The 18,615-nt window shown below is 38.2% G+C and overlaps 1 protein-coding gene across 2 annotated transcripts in view; it reads right to left on the reverse strand.

Moving 5' to 3' along the window:
- Positions 1-471: 471 nt before the first annotated feature.
- psme4a (proteasome activator subunit 4a) overlaps positions 472-18,615 on the reverse strand; it is a 28,113-nt gene continuing 9,969 nt past the window's right edge. For both annotated transcript variants that reach the window (XM_079248910.1, XM_079248909.1), the window contains 43 exons: positions 18,517-18,615; positions 17,332-17,395; positions 17,166-17,240; positions 16,716-16,838; positions 16,537-16,629; positions 14,793-15,058; positions 14,456-14,642; positions 14,253-14,342; positions 14,074-14,138; positions 13,602-13,752; positions 12,720-12,818; positions 12,551-12,620; positions 12,369-12,436; positions 12,064-12,279; positions 10,930-11,087; positions 10,717-10,812; positions 10,486-10,541; positions 10,309-10,365; positions 10,113-10,168; positions 9,874-9,972; positions 9,679-9,741; positions 9,501-9,596; positions 9,252-9,383; positions 8,953-9,162; positions 8,050-8,186; positions 7,802-7,855; positions 7,573-7,702; positions 7,394-7,475; positions 7,163-7,316; positions 6,967-7,036; positions 6,757-6,882; positions 6,516-6,668; positions 6,173-6,277; positions 5,992-6,083; positions 5,779-5,910; positions 5,469-5,677; positions 5,032-5,117; positions 4,779-4,907; positions 4,008-4,163; positions 2,297-2,459; positions 2,048-2,181; positions 1,816-1,956; positions 472-1,665 (listed from right to left, as the gene is read on the reverse strand). The exon at positions 18,517-18,615 is cut by the window's right edge and continues 51 nt beyond it. In XM_079248910.1, coding sequence (XP_079105036.1) covers positions 1,822-1,956; positions 2,048-2,181; positions 2,297-2,459; positions 4,008-4,163; positions 4,779-4,907; positions 5,032-5,117; positions 5,469-5,677; positions 5,779-5,910; positions 5,992-6,083; positions 6,173-6,277; positions 6,516-6,668; positions 6,757-6,882; positions 6,967-7,036; positions 7,163-7,316; positions 7,394-7,475; positions 7,573-7,702; positions 7,802-7,855; positions 8,050-8,186; positions 8,953-9,162; positions 9,252-9,383; positions 9,501-9,596; positions 9,679-9,741; positions 9,874-9,972; positions 10,113-10,168; positions 10,309-10,365; positions 10,486-10,541; positions 10,717-10,812; positions 10,930-11,087; positions 12,064-12,279; positions 12,369-12,436; positions 12,551-12,620; positions 12,720-12,818; positions 13,602-13,752; positions 14,074-14,138; positions 14,253-14,342; positions 14,456-14,642; positions 14,793-15,058; positions 16,537-16,629; positions 16,716-16,838; positions 17,166-17,240; positions 17,332-17,395; positions 18,517-18,615 — 4,936 coding nt within the window. In that variant the 3' untranslated portion in view covers positions 472-1,665; positions 1,816-1,821. The remainder of the gene's footprint in view (positions 1,666-1,815; positions 1,957-2,047; positions 2,182-2,296; positions 2,460-4,007; positions 4,164-4,778; positions 4,908-5,031; positions 5,118-5,468; positions 5,678-5,778; positions 5,911-5,991; positions 6,084-6,172; positions 6,278-6,515; positions 6,669-6,756; positions 6,883-6,966; positions 7,037-7,162; positions 7,317-7,393; positions 7,476-7,572; positions 7,703-7,801; positions 7,856-8,049; positions 8,187-8,952; positions 9,163-9,251; positions 9,384-9,500; positions 9,597-9,678; positions 9,742-9,873; positions 9,973-10,112; positions 10,169-10,308; positions 10,366-10,485; positions 10,542-10,716; positions 10,813-10,929; positions 11,088-12,063; positions 12,280-12,368; positions 12,437-12,550; positions 12,621-12,719; positions 12,819-13,601; positions 13,753-14,073; positions 14,139-14,252; positions 14,343-14,455; positions 14,643-14,792; positions 15,059-16,536; positions 16,630-16,715; positions 16,839-17,165; positions 17,241-17,331; positions 17,396-18,516) is intronic.

The raw sequence follows: 18,615 nt of genomic DNA on the forward strand, positions 1-18,615 counted from the left end.
CGTCTCATTTGGGAACTCGTATAGCATTTATCTTGTGAAACAAATTGGGGGGGAGAATGGTCTTAAAGCTACTTGAAAATATATTAATAGATATCTACAATCCACCTGGCAGCTGCAAAAAATTAAATCAAATTTAAAAAAAAAAATCAATATGGCAATGGGTTGAACGCTTAGTTTGAACGACTGATAGGGTAGTTCGGTGTCATTCAATTATTTTAAAAAGAGTAAAGTGAAAAAGTCTTATTTCGCCCCTATATTCACTGCACAAGAGCTTAACAACGGTTACTAGGCGACACATGGCGGTCATTCTATTCTGAACTCGTTCAATTTTAAAGTAGAGGCAGTGGAGGTCACGTGCCAAAAGTAAATCTATCCGCAGATGTGCATTCAAGTAGCATTTTAATAAGAAAATAAACAACAAAAAAATATTGATAATCATACTTTCTAGACTTAAAGGAAAGTTTTGAGAAATTTTTATTTTATTTTTGCTGAATAAAATGTATATGAAATCTTCACACAATGGCAATGAAAGCAAAACTCGTGTTATTTTTTTTCTTACAAACAATTTAAATGATTTATTTCTTTGAACAAAGCAAACTGAATATCTAAAATGGAGAAAGAAAATCACTGCAGTTTTGGCACTACACTATTATTAAGTGAGGTACTAAAATGCTTCGATGCTCAGACTGGTTTCAAGAAACCAGGAAATACATACACAAACCAATGCAATTTAACATCATCTCACTGGGTGTCAAATATATATGAGCTAAGAGGGGAGAGATCACAATTATGGACAGGCAATTTGTTTTTTTGTTCCTTTTTTTTTAACCTGCACCAAGAAATGTGCTCAGGTCCTCAGAACGCTTCACGCAGCTCAGCAGCAGGGGGTTTGCAATCTCCCTTTCTTTGCAAGACAAGATGGAAATAAAGATGAAAACAACTCAATTTCTAAAGCTCAGTCATCTACATTATCTTTGATATACATTATGGGGAAAAAAATCTTCAGCACTTGAAAAAGTAAATAAATAAATGAGTTTACTTATATTTGTTATACCATGATGTATACACACATAATGCATATAATCATAGATCAAACAGTCACACAAACATTGTGTGTTGCAAATTGAAGTATAACACAAAAAGACCATTGATTAATAGTCAATTCTCTGTGGCTTGGAGCAAGCACTTTGCAACTGGAAGATAGTAAAGAGTATGTCCTGCACTGGACACTGTGCTGGCTCAGAGCAGATAATTGGGATATAATCCTGAGAAATGTGTGGGCCACCAGCAGATGCCATCAAGCATCCTATGAGCACGCACACACATACCTGTGTACATGCACACAAACAAGCCACAGAGAGGGAGAAAAAAACAAAAAGAAAAACATATCTGTACAGAAATGTTACAAACTGCAGGTCATTCCTACCTGCCATGATTGATCCTTAAATATTAAGTATAGTAGAATTGTAATTGAGCTAGACACAAAATACATAACATTTATTCTTCCGGAGAGCCACAGTACAGTTCCTCTGTGGGCAACTTCTCTTCCTTCGAGTCTGTGTGAATACCATTTTTCTTTTATTATTCAGTCTGGAAGTGGGTCTCTTCTCCCAATGCAAGCTGGTGTTTGTGCAATCTGGGTAGAGGTGTGGTGGTTATCCGAGACTGACAGAAAAAAAGAAAGAAAAGTAAACATAACAGTGAAATATGGTATAACTATTTAATACCTTATTTGATATCTGGTAACCAATTTGCTTAAAAACAAATTCAGGGACATTTCTGTTTTAACAAGGGTGTAAAGTAAAAATGCCTTACTGGGATTTAGGCATAGTAACAGGGTGAGACCAGCAGGTCTGTAAGGACCAGTAGTTGATCATCTGTGAACTGCTGCTTATGTTGTTGCCAGTTGTCATGGTGAGTTCTTCGGAAGTTTGACAGAGTTTTCTTCACAGTCATCTGGAAGCAAATTGCAGTAGATAAGGATAACTTGCTTATTTTTGTTTAGGAATTTAACGATACAGCATAATCTGTTGGAAATTAGACATACTTCAATGGGTTGTGTGTCATTAAGGTGTGCACTTAGGTCCATCAACAGCTGAGGCATCCAAGTGGGAACATCATATGGGCTAGAGAGAATACAAGCACTTAGCCCAAGTACACCTGCATGGCGACGCACCAGGTCTACAAGCAAAACAAGAAGGATTTAATTAAAATGAGAATAAATAGCAAATGAATTGTATCGTTGCATATTATAGAGCAGTTAAATCCCTTATTGGCAGTCAACTGAGTTCCTTACCAGCAGAGGGTATGGTGTCCACTACAGAGCCAAGCTCCCTTTTCCGCTTCTTAGGTAAGCGTGTTTTGCAAAGAGCCTCAAAATGTGCCTGTATGGGGGCATCCATGGACAGGAAATTGCACTGAAGGAAGCCACTCAGAGTCGTGGCAGCCATTTCACGTACCTAAAAAACAAATCCAGAGGCTAGGAGGTCCAAGTGTACTGTATCACTGTAGTGTAGCAGCAATCACACTACACACAATCATAAAACTGAAAATACAGATCAGTCATGAAGCAATGTGCAAAAGTCTTAAATCACCCCTCATTTCTTTACATACTGTCAGGTAAATGGGTAAAAAATAATCAGTGATTTATTGAAATACATAACATACATCTAAATACAGTTTAGAATAGAAAGTGTTTATGATTTCAAAAGAACTTGAAAAGTCTATTTATTCTGGCCACTTTCATGCTTTAACACAACCAAGTTTTCATCTTTCTTGGAATTTCTTTTAGTCATCATTAGGAATAGTTTTCTAGGATTTTCTAAGGACATCTCATAATGCTCTTCTTTAGCTAGCTCACATTTAGTTTTTTTTATGAAGAAGTCACACTGCTTCAGTAATATTGAGTTTCAGCCTCTGAGGAGGATTTACCACACCATAAGACATGCTGCTACTGAATTTCAGACCAGTCCCTATTTCAGCCTGGTCTCCCTGTTTCCCTTCTTGACAGCTAACCTTTCACAAACTGTGGAGGACAAGAGGAACATCAGGCATCAGGCAGGTCAACTGAAGATCCAGATGCATCTCTCTCAGGTGCTGTATCAGGTCTCTGCTGACATTATTCCTATTTCTTAATGACATCCCCTTCAGGTGATGTTCTTTCGCTTTTGTGTTCCACTTATGCAGCTTTCTGAAATTTTCAGAAGGAGCCACAGACTCTTGGGGTAATCAACTTGTTGGTGCACAAGTACCACTCCCAACTTTAACTGGTCTTGGTAAAGTTGTCTGTTATGTGTAGACAACAGTACATCAAACCCTTGAGGAGCCGTTTTTTCAATACTAGAGTTTTTTACTGTCTATGTTTAACATGCCTTTAAAACTGCTAGGTTCAAGGACTGGACTGAAGCAAATGGTCAATGCCGGGGGACTGTAGGTGTATTAAATGTGTGGAAATGCTGCTTTCTAAATGAGCTGTCACATATTGTATATTTATTTCAAAGTTCTTTAAAAAAATGGATGCTGCACTCTGGGCAGTGCTGTTCTAATGTAAAAATAAATAAGGAAAATATCAGACAAGGTGTCTTACAGCTAAGGTTTATAGATAAGGATCAAGTTTCTCTGTGTAGTCAAACAAAAATGACTGTTAAACACACATTCTTTGTCTCTACTCTAACCCTCTCCCTCTTGTCCTCCAATTTGAACGTTATCTCCATAGCAACAGATTATTGCAGCCAGTGGTTTCCATAGAAACAGCAAGAGGACTGGAGGGGTATGGGAGAGTGAAGAGCCAGGAGGAGAGTGCTGAATCATTACAATAAAGCTGAAAGACAGAACAAGTGTCTGCTAGCATAAACAATCACACACTGGCCAATAGCTCAGTGGTTATTACTTAATCACACCGCAGTATGTTAGTCTGTCTTCCAGATACTGTTTATACCCAATGATGTGATTAAACTCTGATTTCTAACATTAACCTCAAAACTGTTGTGAATAGACGTCTGTCTTACCTCAAGCTGTTCATCCTCCAAGAGTTTTAACACCAGTGTGCGCACATCATTTACTGCCTTCAGGTCACTCATGAATGTGAAGAGGTTGTAAAAAACCATGATCTGGAGGTACGTGAGCACCGTGTATCGGGCATGCCAGGAGCTACTGCCAGCAATCTGTAACACACATCAAAAGCCCCATCCCATATCAATAAAAAAAGACTGACAGTACTCTTCACATGACGAACACCCTGTGCCGCAGATCAGCGCACATTTAGAGGTTTATTGTTGGGAGCAATACTTTCAGAAAAAAAAAAAACAGGAATAAAAGTATTTGTAAAATGTGCACAATTAAATCAAAAGGTTGTATTTTTAGTTGTGTACAAGAAAAAGAACGTTCATTTCTTCCCCAAGAAGCTCCTCGCTCAGTGGAGATAATTTCAGAATATACTGCCAAAAAAAACAAACAAAAAAAAAAACAAAAACGTGCACACAGTCATACAGACCTAAACTGGATTTATACTTGCTCAGTGTCTGCGTATGGTCTCAACGCCATAAGCTTTGCGTAAGCGTAGATTTACTGAAGTACTGCCTTGTGATTGGTTGGCTTGTAATTATGTGTATCCAGATTTTTTAGACCTTCTTGCTGAGTTTGCATGGCAAACACGGAAAAGAAACCGCAACACCACACAAAAACCATGTTCTCTTTTATCCTTTAAGACGACAGTTTATGAAAAAAAGACTTGTTATTTGCTAGAGTGCAGTGAAAATAACAGCTTCAAGATGACTCACCTCTCTCAGTACAGTGAGGACCATTGGGATCTGATCTGTGTAGAGGAGTCCCTGAGACATCAGAGACAGGCAACTCTTTGCATCCCTTTTAAGTTCATCGTAACTATCGTCATTCTCTACTGGGGCAATCTGGAACCATGGCAAGAGAGAGATTATGGGGTAGGGTTTTTAAATAGTGAACATACAATGAAAACAAATCTAAAGCAAGTGGTAGAAAAGAAAGCAGATGAAAGCTACAAATGAAATATTTTACCTTGAAGAGCAGGGGAAGCAGCCGAAGTTGTTCTGGGACAGCAGTGGTGAAAGAGCGCCCAGCACTTGCAATCAGCCATTTTAGCACTAAAGAAGTTTGGAAACAGGAAAATTGAAAGAATACCATACCATACAATACCATATTTATTTATAAAGCACTTTAAAAACAACATACAGCTGACTAAAGTGCTGTACTGAAACAACAAGTGAACAAAAACAGCTTAAGAAAATAAAAAAACATAACAATAAAATGGTCAAATGAGAGACATGAAAAAGTTAAAAAATAAAATACAAGGACACAGATGACAACTCAGTTTTGCTAAAATCCCAAATGTCTCATAAGTCTGAATATGGGTGTTTATAGTCACCTGTTTAAACATTTTCCACCATTGTCAGTACTTCTTGTCAGTGCAGTGTTAAGATGACAATTCAACCCACCCGTTTTGAGTAACTTGATTGCTTGCGTTCGCTCATCCTGCTCCCCGACCTCATTCTCCTCAACCACATGGTTCTGGATTTCCTCGTCACCCTCTGTTAGGGGCTTCAACTTCAACAGGATTCGCTCCGTGAAGTCAGAGATGCGTGGGGATGTGGTTGGCTGAGTTAATGGCAAGTTGACATCAATCATGAAGATGTATGTGAGCACGCTGGAAGGATACCGAATCAGAGAGGACAGGATGAAACAAAAAAATGTTTTAAAAAAATTGTGCAATCATACTTATAGAGGCATTGAAAACAATGACCTCACCTGCCGATCCTTTCGCGTACATTCTTGTACACCTGTGTGAGTTTGGGTTCTAGGTATTGCAGCAATCTATGCAGAAGCTCAGGCACACGCCACTCCTGTTGGGCCAGACCTCCCTGAAGCACATAGAGACGACTGGCCGGGAAAGAGAAAAAAACAAACAGTCATCAAAACTTGTCCTGTTAAAAAAACGACAAAATCAGGTTGAACACTCACCAGGCATCAACAAAAGAGCCCCCTTCTCCATTCACTGGAGACTCCATTAGCATCTCAAATAACCAGTGAAGCTTTCGTGGGTCTCTGCTCTCCTGAAAAAGCCAGTAGCGAAGGACAGCTGAGCAACACAAGTTCAAGAAGTTAAAAGATAATGATGGATTTAAATGAACTAAAGGCTTACACAGGCTGTAGCAATGCAGGTACCCCAATCTGCATAAGTTTCTATGGTGATGTTTGACAGGGCAATACGGAGCAAAGGACACAACAGCTCCCAAAGGTTCACAACCTGTTGCAAAACATGTATATGCATTAGAAAAAGGATTTTCCAAAGTATAAGAACTTTATATACATCAAGTAAACTACACTTTACTTCAGAGGCATCGAAAATGTTTAAGTGGTCAAGAAATAACACATATCTTGAGTAAGTTTACATTTTAAAGATGGATAAAAATCACACAACTTCCCCAAGATATACACAATGAATGTGCAACATATAAGTGCTTTAGTCATTTTAAATTTTGGACCTTTGAGAAGCTCCAGTGCTTGCAGCCTCTGATCAGCCCGGAGATAATCTCTGCCACACAGCGCTGCTTGCTCTCGTGAGATTCTGCCACCAGGCGCTCCAGGTGTGGCCGCAACAGAGGCAGAAAGGCATCGCCAAAATTACGGAACAATCCCTGTAAGAGCAGGACAACTCAAATCAGACTTTGTGTTAGTTTCCTTTGTTCCTACCCCTGTGTGAATCTCCAGTAACAGAAATCTCACCTTGAACAAACAAAATCTACGAGGGCTGAACTTGTCTTTTCCCTTGCGGTCCTCAAGAGAGAGAAACTCGATGAACTGGTTAATGAACACTGGGTCAGAGAAATGGTCAAAGATGATCTGTTCCCGCTGTAAGGTAGAGCACAGATTGACTCAGTCGATACAGTGTGATTTCACATTGCTGCATGCAAGACACTGTTTCAATGTACAAACCTCTGTCATTTCTTCTCTGCTCAGGTTCTGTTTGGGCTGCTCCTCCTCAGATGCATACATCATCAGTTTCCTAAAAATCAGTTATAAAGTAAGAAGAAAACAATGCATGTTATGGATGTAATTTGACTAAATGAAAACAGATGAGTCAAAGTAAACAAAATAAAACACAACAGAGAAAAACACATAAAATGAGAACCTTGGCCAGCAGTAGTATCCCCAATGAGTCTTCTCAACAAACACACATTGATCCCAGCTTTGTTCTGTGTGTGGCAGGTTGCTGCTGTTGTACTGGAGCCACTGGTTGTCTGAACGGTCCCCAGCTACAATTCTGCTAGGCTCCATTACTTCACCTACCAAAGTACAAATTAATGTAATTAAAGCAATTTAAATAAAGTGAAATAAACCTACAGAGAAATGTTGTTCTTACAAAGCTCAGAAGGGCTGACAGGGACTTTCTTATGCTGTCTTTTTATTTGTTTCATGATCCCAGCCACAGCTGATATTGCCACCTAATGGAGAAAAATGGACATTAAAAAAAAAAAAAAAAAAAAAAGTAGCTTAGCCCTCAGCACTAGCTTCATGCTCCCATAATTATTTAAGCCATACCTTACGGACGTAGAGGGAATCATGGTTGAGGTTTTCCACAAAGAATGTCACAGCTGCAGGTGGCAGCTGGTGGTCATCCCTCAAGAGCAAAGAAAGGAAGCCTATTGCAATGTGTTCAAACTTCCAAGGCCTGGAGTATTCAAAAATGGAAGCAATAACAATCAGGTGTTTGTGCACTTAAACATAAAGATAAACATGACTTTATTATGTGTAAAACACAGTAACCTACATGTTGCTGTTGCTGAGGCAGTCCAGCAGATCACCAATGAGCTGTTTGTATTTCCTACAAGAATAAGAAACAGTGTGTATTTACATGGAGAAAAAAAACAAATGACTTGTTTTTGATTTACAAAGTAAACTTGAAATGAAAGGTCCTTTATCAGTTTAGATATTTCTAGGTATTGTTGCTTAGAGAAAAGACGATATGAGCTAATTAAATTCAGTGATGCATTTATGTCTTGTTTGTGTAAGGCTTACTCAACAGACTCCGAGTTCTTTAGCTCCTGTCTCCTCAGACCCTCTTTTGTTTCTTCCTCAGAGGGCACAGGTTCCTCAGGAAAAGGATTTCCAGTTGTCATAAGTTGACTGGCCACAGCACAGCAGTCATCAGGGATCTAAATAGATGAAAAAAATAAAACCGTGTCACAGCTAATTAGTTCAAACATATTACCATTAAGCCCCACAAAAAGGGATGGACATACTAGGCTAAGTTCAGATCTAAGGGCTCCTGTATTTGACATTATACAAGATTTTACATTTTTACAAGATTTTAAATAAGCTGGATTCTCTTCTAATTTAGTAAAATGCATTTAGTAAGATTCATAGAGATGTAATTGAAGATATACTAACATGTTTCAGGAAAACCTACAAAAGTAGAATATCAGGATAAAAACTACAAATGTCATAAAATGTCATTTAAATATGCTATTTCAGTCTTTTTGAGCATTCTGTGGAAACTATTAGCATGATAAGTAAGCAAATGTAATAAATACAAGCATAAACAAAGAAACATCTTAAGAACTGTCTTAAGATGCCATTTTTCTGTAATATAAATGACCAAACATAAAGGTTTGTAACAACCCAGATGTCAAAAATTTACCACTGTAGGGAACAATTCCTTTTTACATTTTCTGAATCAGTGCTGTATTTACGTTAGTTTTTTTTTGTTTCTTTAGCTGGGCTAATGTGTTCAATGTTTAATAATTTAGAACTGGAGCCGTCATCAGAACAGGAATTTTTACTTTGCTTTGATACAGATGACAGAACTAAAGGCTAATCTTTCTTTATAAAATACAAGTGCTTGAGCTATTGTTTCTTTCACAACAGGGAAGCAGATTTCAGAGCTTCATTTTTTTGAACTGTGTGCAGTATTGAACTCACAGAGAAGTCAATGCCAATAGTCTCATACTGGCGATGGATTTTATCTGCAAGGTCATCAAAGAGTCGCACAATGGAGGGTTTCTCAAGAGACATGGCAGAGCTGAGGCCAGAGCGTACAATGGCAGGCCATGTCAGAGTAATGCACTCCCAGTCATGCAGATTAGCCAGACAAACACCACTGTGATTCCCCAGAAGGCAATACAAAGCACCCTGGAAAGAGAGAAATCGCAAAGACTGTCATTTCTAAACTGTAAAGATAAATATTTTCTGTTCCTATGGTATAAAGAGAACTGTCATACTTTGAACTGCTGCTGAGTAACACTGTGGTTGTCTGGGTTGATAAACTCAAGAACGTGGGGGATCAGATCTCTGCAGCAGAAATTGTAGGTTCCCAGTGCGGTGAACAACACATTCTGAGCCCTGCTGCGTACCTGGAAGGTGTAAGCAGTCTCAGTTAAAGTGTTTTTACCAACAGTGTATTAACAAAACTAATCAGAACAAACAAAAAGTGAGCTAACAAACTGTTTGCTAGACGTTGCGGTACTCACTTGACTGTATGTGCTTGTGGAAAGCCTCAACAGATCTCGCATCAGCTCCTGGTGAATGCTCTTGTACTGACATCCTTCTACAGTCAGTTTTCTCAGCTGATGAAAGACAAACATTTAAAGTTATAGAAGCAAAAGAACAACTATATCTGAAGATGTAATATCTCTATTTCATACTCACCTCATGCTGGAGCATGACTCTGTCAATTAGCAGAGCTCTGATGTGTTGTTTTCTGCCGTGAAGCTGCAGGAAACAACAATTTTTTGAATAGAGGCACTACTGTATTCTAAGAACTGGCTGATGGGAAAACAGTGTTGTTAACCTCCTAAATGATAACACCAGTGCAAAAATAAGAGAAGCACAACAAAATCTCACTCTGTTTTCCATTGATTTCTTCACAAGGTTGAAGCTCTTCCAGCGAGAGTCAAACTCATGCTTGTGAGAACCTTTAAAGTGTAAAAGGTCACTGATAATCTGAAAAGATAAAATATTGAGTGTTAGGAAATGACATCAGAGCATTAACTAGTTATTATATGGTAAACATGGCTCAGTTTAAGTCAGTGATAAAGCATACCCACACATTTTTCCAAATTTCCCTATGACTGCCTACCCACCTTGATGATGGAGAAAAGAGACTTTGTGTCGTCCTCAGAGTGCTCCAGGATATGATCTATAAAAAGGAAAAAGAACTCAAAGATGGCAGGACAGATAACTATAGCATGCTGTGAGCTTACAGAACAAAAATCTGTTATGTATGCAGCTATAGAAAAAGGACTTATCACATGCTCATTTAAATGAGTCAACACATACGCAGAAGCTGCCTCATCACGCTACAGATAGCATCTCTGTAGTTCTCTCTGCTCTCATCTGTAGATGGGGAGAATATTACAAGGTAAGACAGTGCTGTAACACATCACCCAATTACTATCAAAAGTAAAAACATTTTACAAATAAAGGATGCACTAGTATTTCTTTATAATTACATACCATACTCCATTCCTGTGTATAATGTTGTCTCGTCAAGATTCACCATGCTATGGACCCTAGAGAAAAAACAGGTTCACAGACTGCTTTACAAGCTGACAAAATAAAGTGAGAAAACATGTCAAATTAAGTAGAACTACCTTTTTGATTGTCAGATTGATACTATTTGTCTAAGAGTAAGAGGGCATTTAATAAGTTGGGAATACAGTTAATAAAAAGATTTTAACTGCTCACAATTCAGGGATGGGCTCTCCTTTTAGTGGAGGCATCAGACTCCCTGCTCCCAAAAGACAGTGCTGAATAATGGTGAGGCTCTGGAGGACATCATCTCTAAAAAGACAAAATCATTAACAAATATTTAACTACTAAAGACACAATATGTCAATTTATCAAAATAAGAGCTCATACAGAGTGTAATTTCTGCAGGGAGCCCAGGTAAGCAATCACCTGCTCATGTCCTGTTCTCCTTTTGCAAATCTCTGAAGGCGCTGAAGCTCAGGCTGGAGAATCAGGTCCAGCAAATAAAAAGCTAATGAGGTTTCCTCAACACTGGGAACATGCCACCGGATATCCAAGTTCCACAAGTCTCCAGGTCGACCCCAGTCCTGCAAGGACAATGTTTGTATTTTTTTTAATTTTTTTAAGCATAGAGAGGGAGACCCGTACATATTACGCAACGGATATGACATACAATACAAACAGCTACAGAAATAAAAGAAAAAAACAAACCTAGATGTAATAATCATATAAAAAGAGCAAAATAAAGTCAATTTTAAGGTTATCAAAGTCTGCCTTTAAAGTTTAAAACCCTTCTGTGTGATCAAACTGGACAGTTTAAGATCCTGCTGTATTGAATTCCAGGTTGGAGAGCCTTTTTGCTGAGCCTTGTACTTATGGTACGCTCATTATGTACCAAGGGAACACTAAGTATAATGAAGGCCTGAGAGTTCACGTTTGGACAGCATAGTCTGTGTAACATGTAAGAGGATAAATTTATTGGCAGCAAGTCAAGGTTGGATTTGTAAATGTAGTGTAGAAGTGCACAACTCTGTGTGGAGATAATGACAGCCAATAAGTCCAATAAATAAGGGGTAGGATCCAAAATTTAGCCTTAAAATCGTAAAGAAACCAGCCTGATCTCCGGGCGTATTTACATTTTATACTGAATACAAGAACACACCACATGCAAGCTTACCGTTTTTTCTTAAATGTGAGTATGCATTAAAAATGTTAAACTGAATCAATTTGATTGAACATAAATAATATTTAGTATATTAATGCAATCAATTTTTCAAATACTGAATCAATGTTTAGCCAACTGCAGATATTTTGATGTTAAGCCACCAGAGGGAAACAATCTTCAAGTTAAAAAGATTTAACCTATGTGACAGAACGCACATTATGTCAACACATAAATACTGGCTTCATGCATCACATCGGCTTATACACATCAACCTGGTGTCACAGAATCAGTGGACGGATGTCGGCCCAGTTGAGCTCCAAGATGCTGATGCTTGCATGAGATAATGTGATAATGCTTTGACTAAGTCTCTGAAATGAATAGCGATTCAACATAAATACCTTGATGGGGAGGTAGTCACAGATTGGCTTGTGGAAGCCTCCTGGCACACTGCAGTACTCTGTGGGGTATATGAGGGCAGTGGAGCGAAGGATGTGGTGCAACAAGTTGCAAGCTAGAGTGTAACCCTGCTTACACTTGAGGTGAAGCGTCAACTGCAAGATCTGAACCAGTTCAGACCGATAGAGCAGAATCTTGTCACCATCTACCCGAGACACCTAAATGACAAAGAGGGAAAAGATATGAATCAGTATGACATTTTAGACAGAACATGTAGGAAATACAGGAATTAAGTGAGTTCATTCACCTCAGAAAGCAGCTGTAGATTCCACAAAAACTCCTTATCAAGCTCTTCCTCATTTAACACTTCCTCATCTGTTTGAAAAATGAAAGAAATTATGAATCAAGCAGTTTGAACTTGAGGGACAATCAAAAGTCATTAAAGGAAACATCCATCTAAAGTCTAAATTCAGTGTTTTCATCACTTACTGACAGAAATTTGGTTTATGGCATTGCAACAGTGTGGCACAAAAATCTTGAGTGACTCTGCAGGGTGACACTGAAAACAGAAGTAGAGAAGAAGAATATGAAAACTAAAAATGTGACAGAAAACTTGTCTTAATCACGTAATTTGGTTAAAAAAAAAACAAAAAAAAACCTTGGCAGCAGCTCGACACATGTCGGCTACCATTCTCCCAGCTACACGCGTCTCGAAGATGTTGGTAGTTGCAAAGTTGAACACTTTTTCTAGAGCCACCTAATGAAACAACAAAGCAAAGAGACAAAACTATAAGTTTACAAATATTAACCAATCCCAGACATAAGTACTATTCTATACTACAGACTTATTTGGATGTTGATTTAACCCATGTCATTACAGAAAGAATAACTCCAGTCTTTTAACCAGTTTATGGACAAGTCATCATTTATAGCCCATATTTACTCGCTAGTTGTAACATATAAATGATCTAATAAACAGGTAAAAACAAATTACAAAACTCTAGTTATGTTTACACATATAGCACTACATAAGTAGCAATAAGTCAAATTTTTCCTTCACTAAATATATTAAGATGGTTACTAATTAATAAATAGCCTTGGAAGGACATTTATTCATAGTCTGAAAGAGAAAAAATTAAAATGATACAAAAATCTAACCTAGTGATTGTGAAGTATGATAGAAAAATGACCAATAAGAAAAGCTCAAAAGTAGCAGACTAAAACTCTTACAAAGTTCTGATATCAGCATACAAGAGTCAGTTTGAGGCTACAGGGAGAGATGACTGAAGGCTAAAAAACCCCAGGAACACTGAAAACTGAGTGTATGAAAACCCATTATAATAGCAGATGTATCCATTCACATGATGATACATTTGTTTTATTTTTTTCTTATGTTTATTTTCACTACACTAACACTAAAAAAAAAAAAAAAACTATTCATAGCACAAATTTAATAAGATGCACTATTTTTTACATTTAAAACCTCATTTCAAACCACAAATTCACACGCGAGAGCGAGAACTGTGAAATAAGTCGAGACCTTGAAGATGTCCAAAGAGCACTGAGTGAGGATGGTGCTAAAGGTGGAGGATAGGCCGAGCTCCACCAGACTCTCCAAATGAGTCATTTTCTCCGTTTCTGTTTCCTCACGAGTTTGTTCCAGAGTGCTGCTGTCTATCAGGGCAAAGCATCTGTGGAAAACAACAACAAAAAAGTGGGTAAAAATGTTGAGAAAAGGAAAATGTGGTGTTCTTGTATAACTAAATAAACCAACTTTATTGATCAGTACTATTGGTTTACTACAGCGACTAATTTCTAATTTTACTCAGCAGAGACAGATACAGAAAGAGAAGAACTTATTAACACAGCATCATGGTATGAAAACATTCTTGCTTGTGTTGTACTGAAGACAATGACCCAAAAAGTGAAGCAATGTCATTACTATCATAAGTACATTACTGACAGACATTGTGTTGCATTTTGTTGCAATGCTTTGTATAAAAGCTCAGTACCTGTCCATGAACTGAAGCACAAAGTCCTCAAACTCAGCAGAAGCAGAGCACATCTCTCTTTCCACCTGACACACATAAATAATCACACACACACACACAAATCAAATGATAAACAATTTTGTAATCATAACCTATTTGATCCAAATGATGAGAAAACATCAAATATGTCAACAATTCACCTCTGTTAAATCGGTTCTTTCATGGAGGGCAGACGAACAGTCCACCAAAGGCACAAGAGTCACAAATGTAGCAATGAACTGAAATGTGATCTAGAAGGACAGGAGTGAAATTTGAGTCAATTTAAAGCTATTCGTCAATTAAATCAAACCAATGGACATAGGCTAAGAGTGCATTCATAGAAAATAAAAACAGAGGAGCGCACCATGCACTTGCTGAAGTCATTTGGGTCAACACCTGGCAGAGCTCTCATGAGCAAGGGCAACATGTGAGTGGGCCCTTCAGGAAAGCGCTGCCCACCTGACACTAGGCTTCGAGCCACACCAATCATGCAGCTCAGGGTGGCTGTCAGCTGGTGTGGCTCAGTTAGGGTCTCCAGAGCCGGATATGTTCTGTGGTAGGAGAAAAAAAAAAAAAAAAAAACACAAGTAGCCCATTGTTTCAGTGTAATCTCTCTCATCTAAGGCAGAAAAGTTCTAACTAAAAATTGTTTGGAGGGGAAAAAAAATTTGACTTGCCATTAGTTCAAAGTACAAACTTACTTCTCGAGCACAGGCGGAATGACCAATTCAGGTCTCATCAGAGCTAGATTCTGCAGAGCCTGGGCTGCATCGAGACTTCCTGTCTTGCTGAACATAGCAAGCAACACTGGCTGCATCATGCTCTGTACAAAGTCTGTGATATCCTCCTCTGTGAGTTTATGGCTGTCTGGTATTGGTGTTAGCCATGACGGCTTTCGGTAACGCTCTCGGTGCAGCCGCCGAACAACACTTGCAGGGAGACGTTGAAGCAACTTCATGAGCTTCATCTGGACATGAGGACAAGGGCACAGAAAGACAGATACATGACAAAGGGGTGACAGTGGGACAGTGTGCCTCCATGAACACATGGAGAGGGTGTTGTATGGAGCATCTAGAGACAGATGACATAATGGACACACACACAGACAACAGACTGTGAACAAAGTTTTATCTACTAGTTTGTTTTTCTTGCAAAATAATGTGTTATTTTTTGTGGTCAAATAGGTTTTATTGATAAATTTTTCCCAACAACTTTGAACATGAGTTGCAGTTTTCTCCAGTGAAAGACTGGTAGAGGGTCACTGTTGGGTAATTTCATTAGTCCCTTTCTCCTAACTGATTGCAAAACAGTGTTTACATGTAATGAAATGCCTAACTGACACAATATATGTAGCCAGGTGATAGCCCCAAATACACACAAGCACATCCAACAACCTTCAATGTTGGCACACTCAAGGTTCGTGCGTATGTACATGTTGCTGCATGAGCTACTTCAAATCTAGTACGGGGATCCTCAAAACAGCAAGGCATGCAGCCGTGATGCCAATGACCTTTATTACCATTGCAGCCACCTCACTCACATGTCATGTTATTTCTGAACTAGCTACCAATGTAAGCCAAGATACCCAATAAGACCAATGAGGCTTCCCAGAGAATGATGACCTGTGTGTATGCTCCGTCACTGGAAATATTTTTGTGCTCTCAAAGTGATAATGGAGTCACAGTGAAAGCACTTTGGAATGGTGACATGGTTAAACTCAGTGGAAGCAGTTAAAACATCACCACCGAGATTCATTACAGATTTTCGTTGTTTTGTTTTTTTTTTAAATAGTTTTTATAATTGTTAAATAATCCCTCAGTGGAACATAGCATGTCCAATACCGTAAGGTTTGAAAATAAATTGTTTTTATCAAAACACCCTTCACTGTGCATTTTGAGAAATGCTGAACGGTTTAATTACTTTTACACTGAGATCTGAGAACATGAAAGATTTATTTTAAATCAATTTGACAAGCAACTAATAACAAGAGAGAATGCTTTAGATTGAAACACACCTATTTGAGTTTGGTTACACAAATCAAACCTCACATTCTAATGATTTTTTGGGGGCGATTAACTCCTTAAAAGCAATTGTACATTTTTTGTTATTTTAGTCCAGTTAGCTGAGAAATCATGATTTAATACCTTTTTTTTGCCATTATAAGACAGCCTTTTATAAAATATTTCTCTGCTGTATTTGGAACCATTTGCTAATTAATCAAACATTAATTTTGAGAAACATATAGCTGGGTGTTTGTGTATCAAAATCATAGATTTTTGACAAAAATGTGTTGACAAAACAGTAAAACTCTGTTTATCTGTCAGATTGAACATAGGAAAAAAAAAAAAGAGATTGAACATTTCTCACTGAAAAGTCAAATTGTAAATGGACAATTTGGTTGTCTTCACTTCTACCGTGCTTGATGACAATTAAGATGTGACTCACCAACCAGCGGCCATGGTTTGATGGGTGGAAGAAGGATGTGATACTGTTAAAAAGGCCACTGAGCTGTGCTTGAGCCTGCTTGCTGGGTCCTCCCTAAAATTGGCACAGGAGCATCTCTGAGCAATCATGCAAACTTAATACAGAAAATATGAAATAACATTTAAGGTGAGTGTGCTAACCAGGAGTGATGACACCCAAAGCACCACATGGCTGATGTCATAGGCATTCGTAATGTACCGTGGTACCATCATCTGACTGGTCCCCACAGGAAGATTTAGACTTCTCAATATTCTTGTGAAAATCTAAAAAAGTGGGGAAAAAAATATTCTATTGTTTTTTGTTTACTTTTTCAATGCAAATCATAATTTTACTGTGGTAAACAGGCCAGATATATTTCTGTTTATCAGTGACACTAGCAAGTTTCACTCAGAAGAAACACACTTATGCAAGTCACTTCCCCTCTAAGGCAAAGAAATTTGATAGTCTGTTCCTCTGACAAGCAGCAAAAGCCACGAAATGCAAACCATGAGAACACATGGAAGCATGTGCTACCAGCCCTCAAAACAAACAAGTACTTAGTTGAATATTAAGTGAATGGAAGAAATTATTCAGAGAACATGGCAACAAACCTTAGGAATATAAGGGTCCCAGTCAATGTAGCCAATGTTGTCATTTGCCAGGCGGGCAAAGAGATTGACCAGATGCTATAAATGGTTAAAAATAACATGTTAGTCAGGCAAAGGGGGGAAAAAACTCACTGCTGTACAAATTAATCTAACACATCAAAATACTCACAACTTCCCAGCTTGGAAGATTTTGCACAGATACCCATAAGTTGATCAGTTCATTGAACCACAACCTGTTAAACAAACAGATTGATCAAAAAGCTGAAGATCACCATCAAGACAACATAATGTCCATGTGAAAGGTGTCAAAGAAGCATTTCAGTAAATATAGAAGTATGACTGGGGTATTGCTGGACTGACATATCACATGGTGACAATGGGGGAATGTATCAGAACTGGGGCACTAGGTGCTGATACATTCCACCTGGACTGAACACATTAGACAGTGGTCCTGATATGTGTATCTTATCTGGAGATCTTAAAGTTATTCTGTTTTACATTATTTACAAATCAGTACATGAATGTAAACTATGACTCATATGGCTCCACACAAATACAAAACACAGATCTCATTATTTATCAAAAGTTAGTAATGAGACAACTTCTAGCTGAAGTGGAACTAAAATCTAGCATGAGCGATAAGTCTGTTACTTTTGCAGAAGCTATAAAGTTCAGCGCCATCAATGCATAGGAATTTTCCACATTGAAGCCACATCAAATCTTATTTTTTGCAAATCATATTGTCATCAAAACTTTCAACACTGTTATCGCACATTTTCCTGATTTTGTCCAGCACTAATCGGCACCTTTAAACTTTATCAGGCCATTACATATGCATGTCACACTTTATAAATACTCTCTCAGTATTATGAGGTCTGGAAAAGTCCCTTAACACTTCTCTACAGTACAGCATAATGATGTGAGTAATTGACTTTTAAAAATCTGTATAAAAAAAAACCAACCACTAAATAATATAACAAGGATCAATGTATTCTTTAATCCAGCTGGTTATGAAAACAGAGAACTGGAACTGGGCTCCGATTGTCTTTCATGGCACCCGGATCAGTGCCTCAATATTGCATACACCCCCTCACACATTCCTAGAGACACTTTTTCCATTATCCTTTCCAGCCCCGAGAGGCTGCCATGACGTCTGTATCATGAACCTCCACCTTTTTAGATGACCAACAGAACTACCACTGAGGACGACTAACACAATGTCACTCTTGATTTAATCACCTTTCCCCTTTTTAGATGCCAAGCTATTCTTCACTGCATCATAACACCAGAGCTAAGCTGCTACCAGCATTTGGATCTTATCTATACAGATAAGAAAAGAGTGTAAAGTACTCACTTAAACCCCTTGTGATGAAGCTCAGGAGGCAGAGTTGTTGGTAAAAAGAGCTCAAAGTAGCTGATTGCTCTTTGCATGGTGACATCAAATGGACAAAGG

The sequence above is a fragment of the Telmatherina bonti genome (genome assembly GCF_933228915.1).
Source record: "Telmatherina bonti genome assembly, chromosome: 11".
In the NCBI taxonomy this organism is placed as follows: Eukaryota; Metazoa; Chordata; class Actinopteri; order Atheriniformes; family Telmatherinidae; genus Telmatherina; species Telmatherina bonti.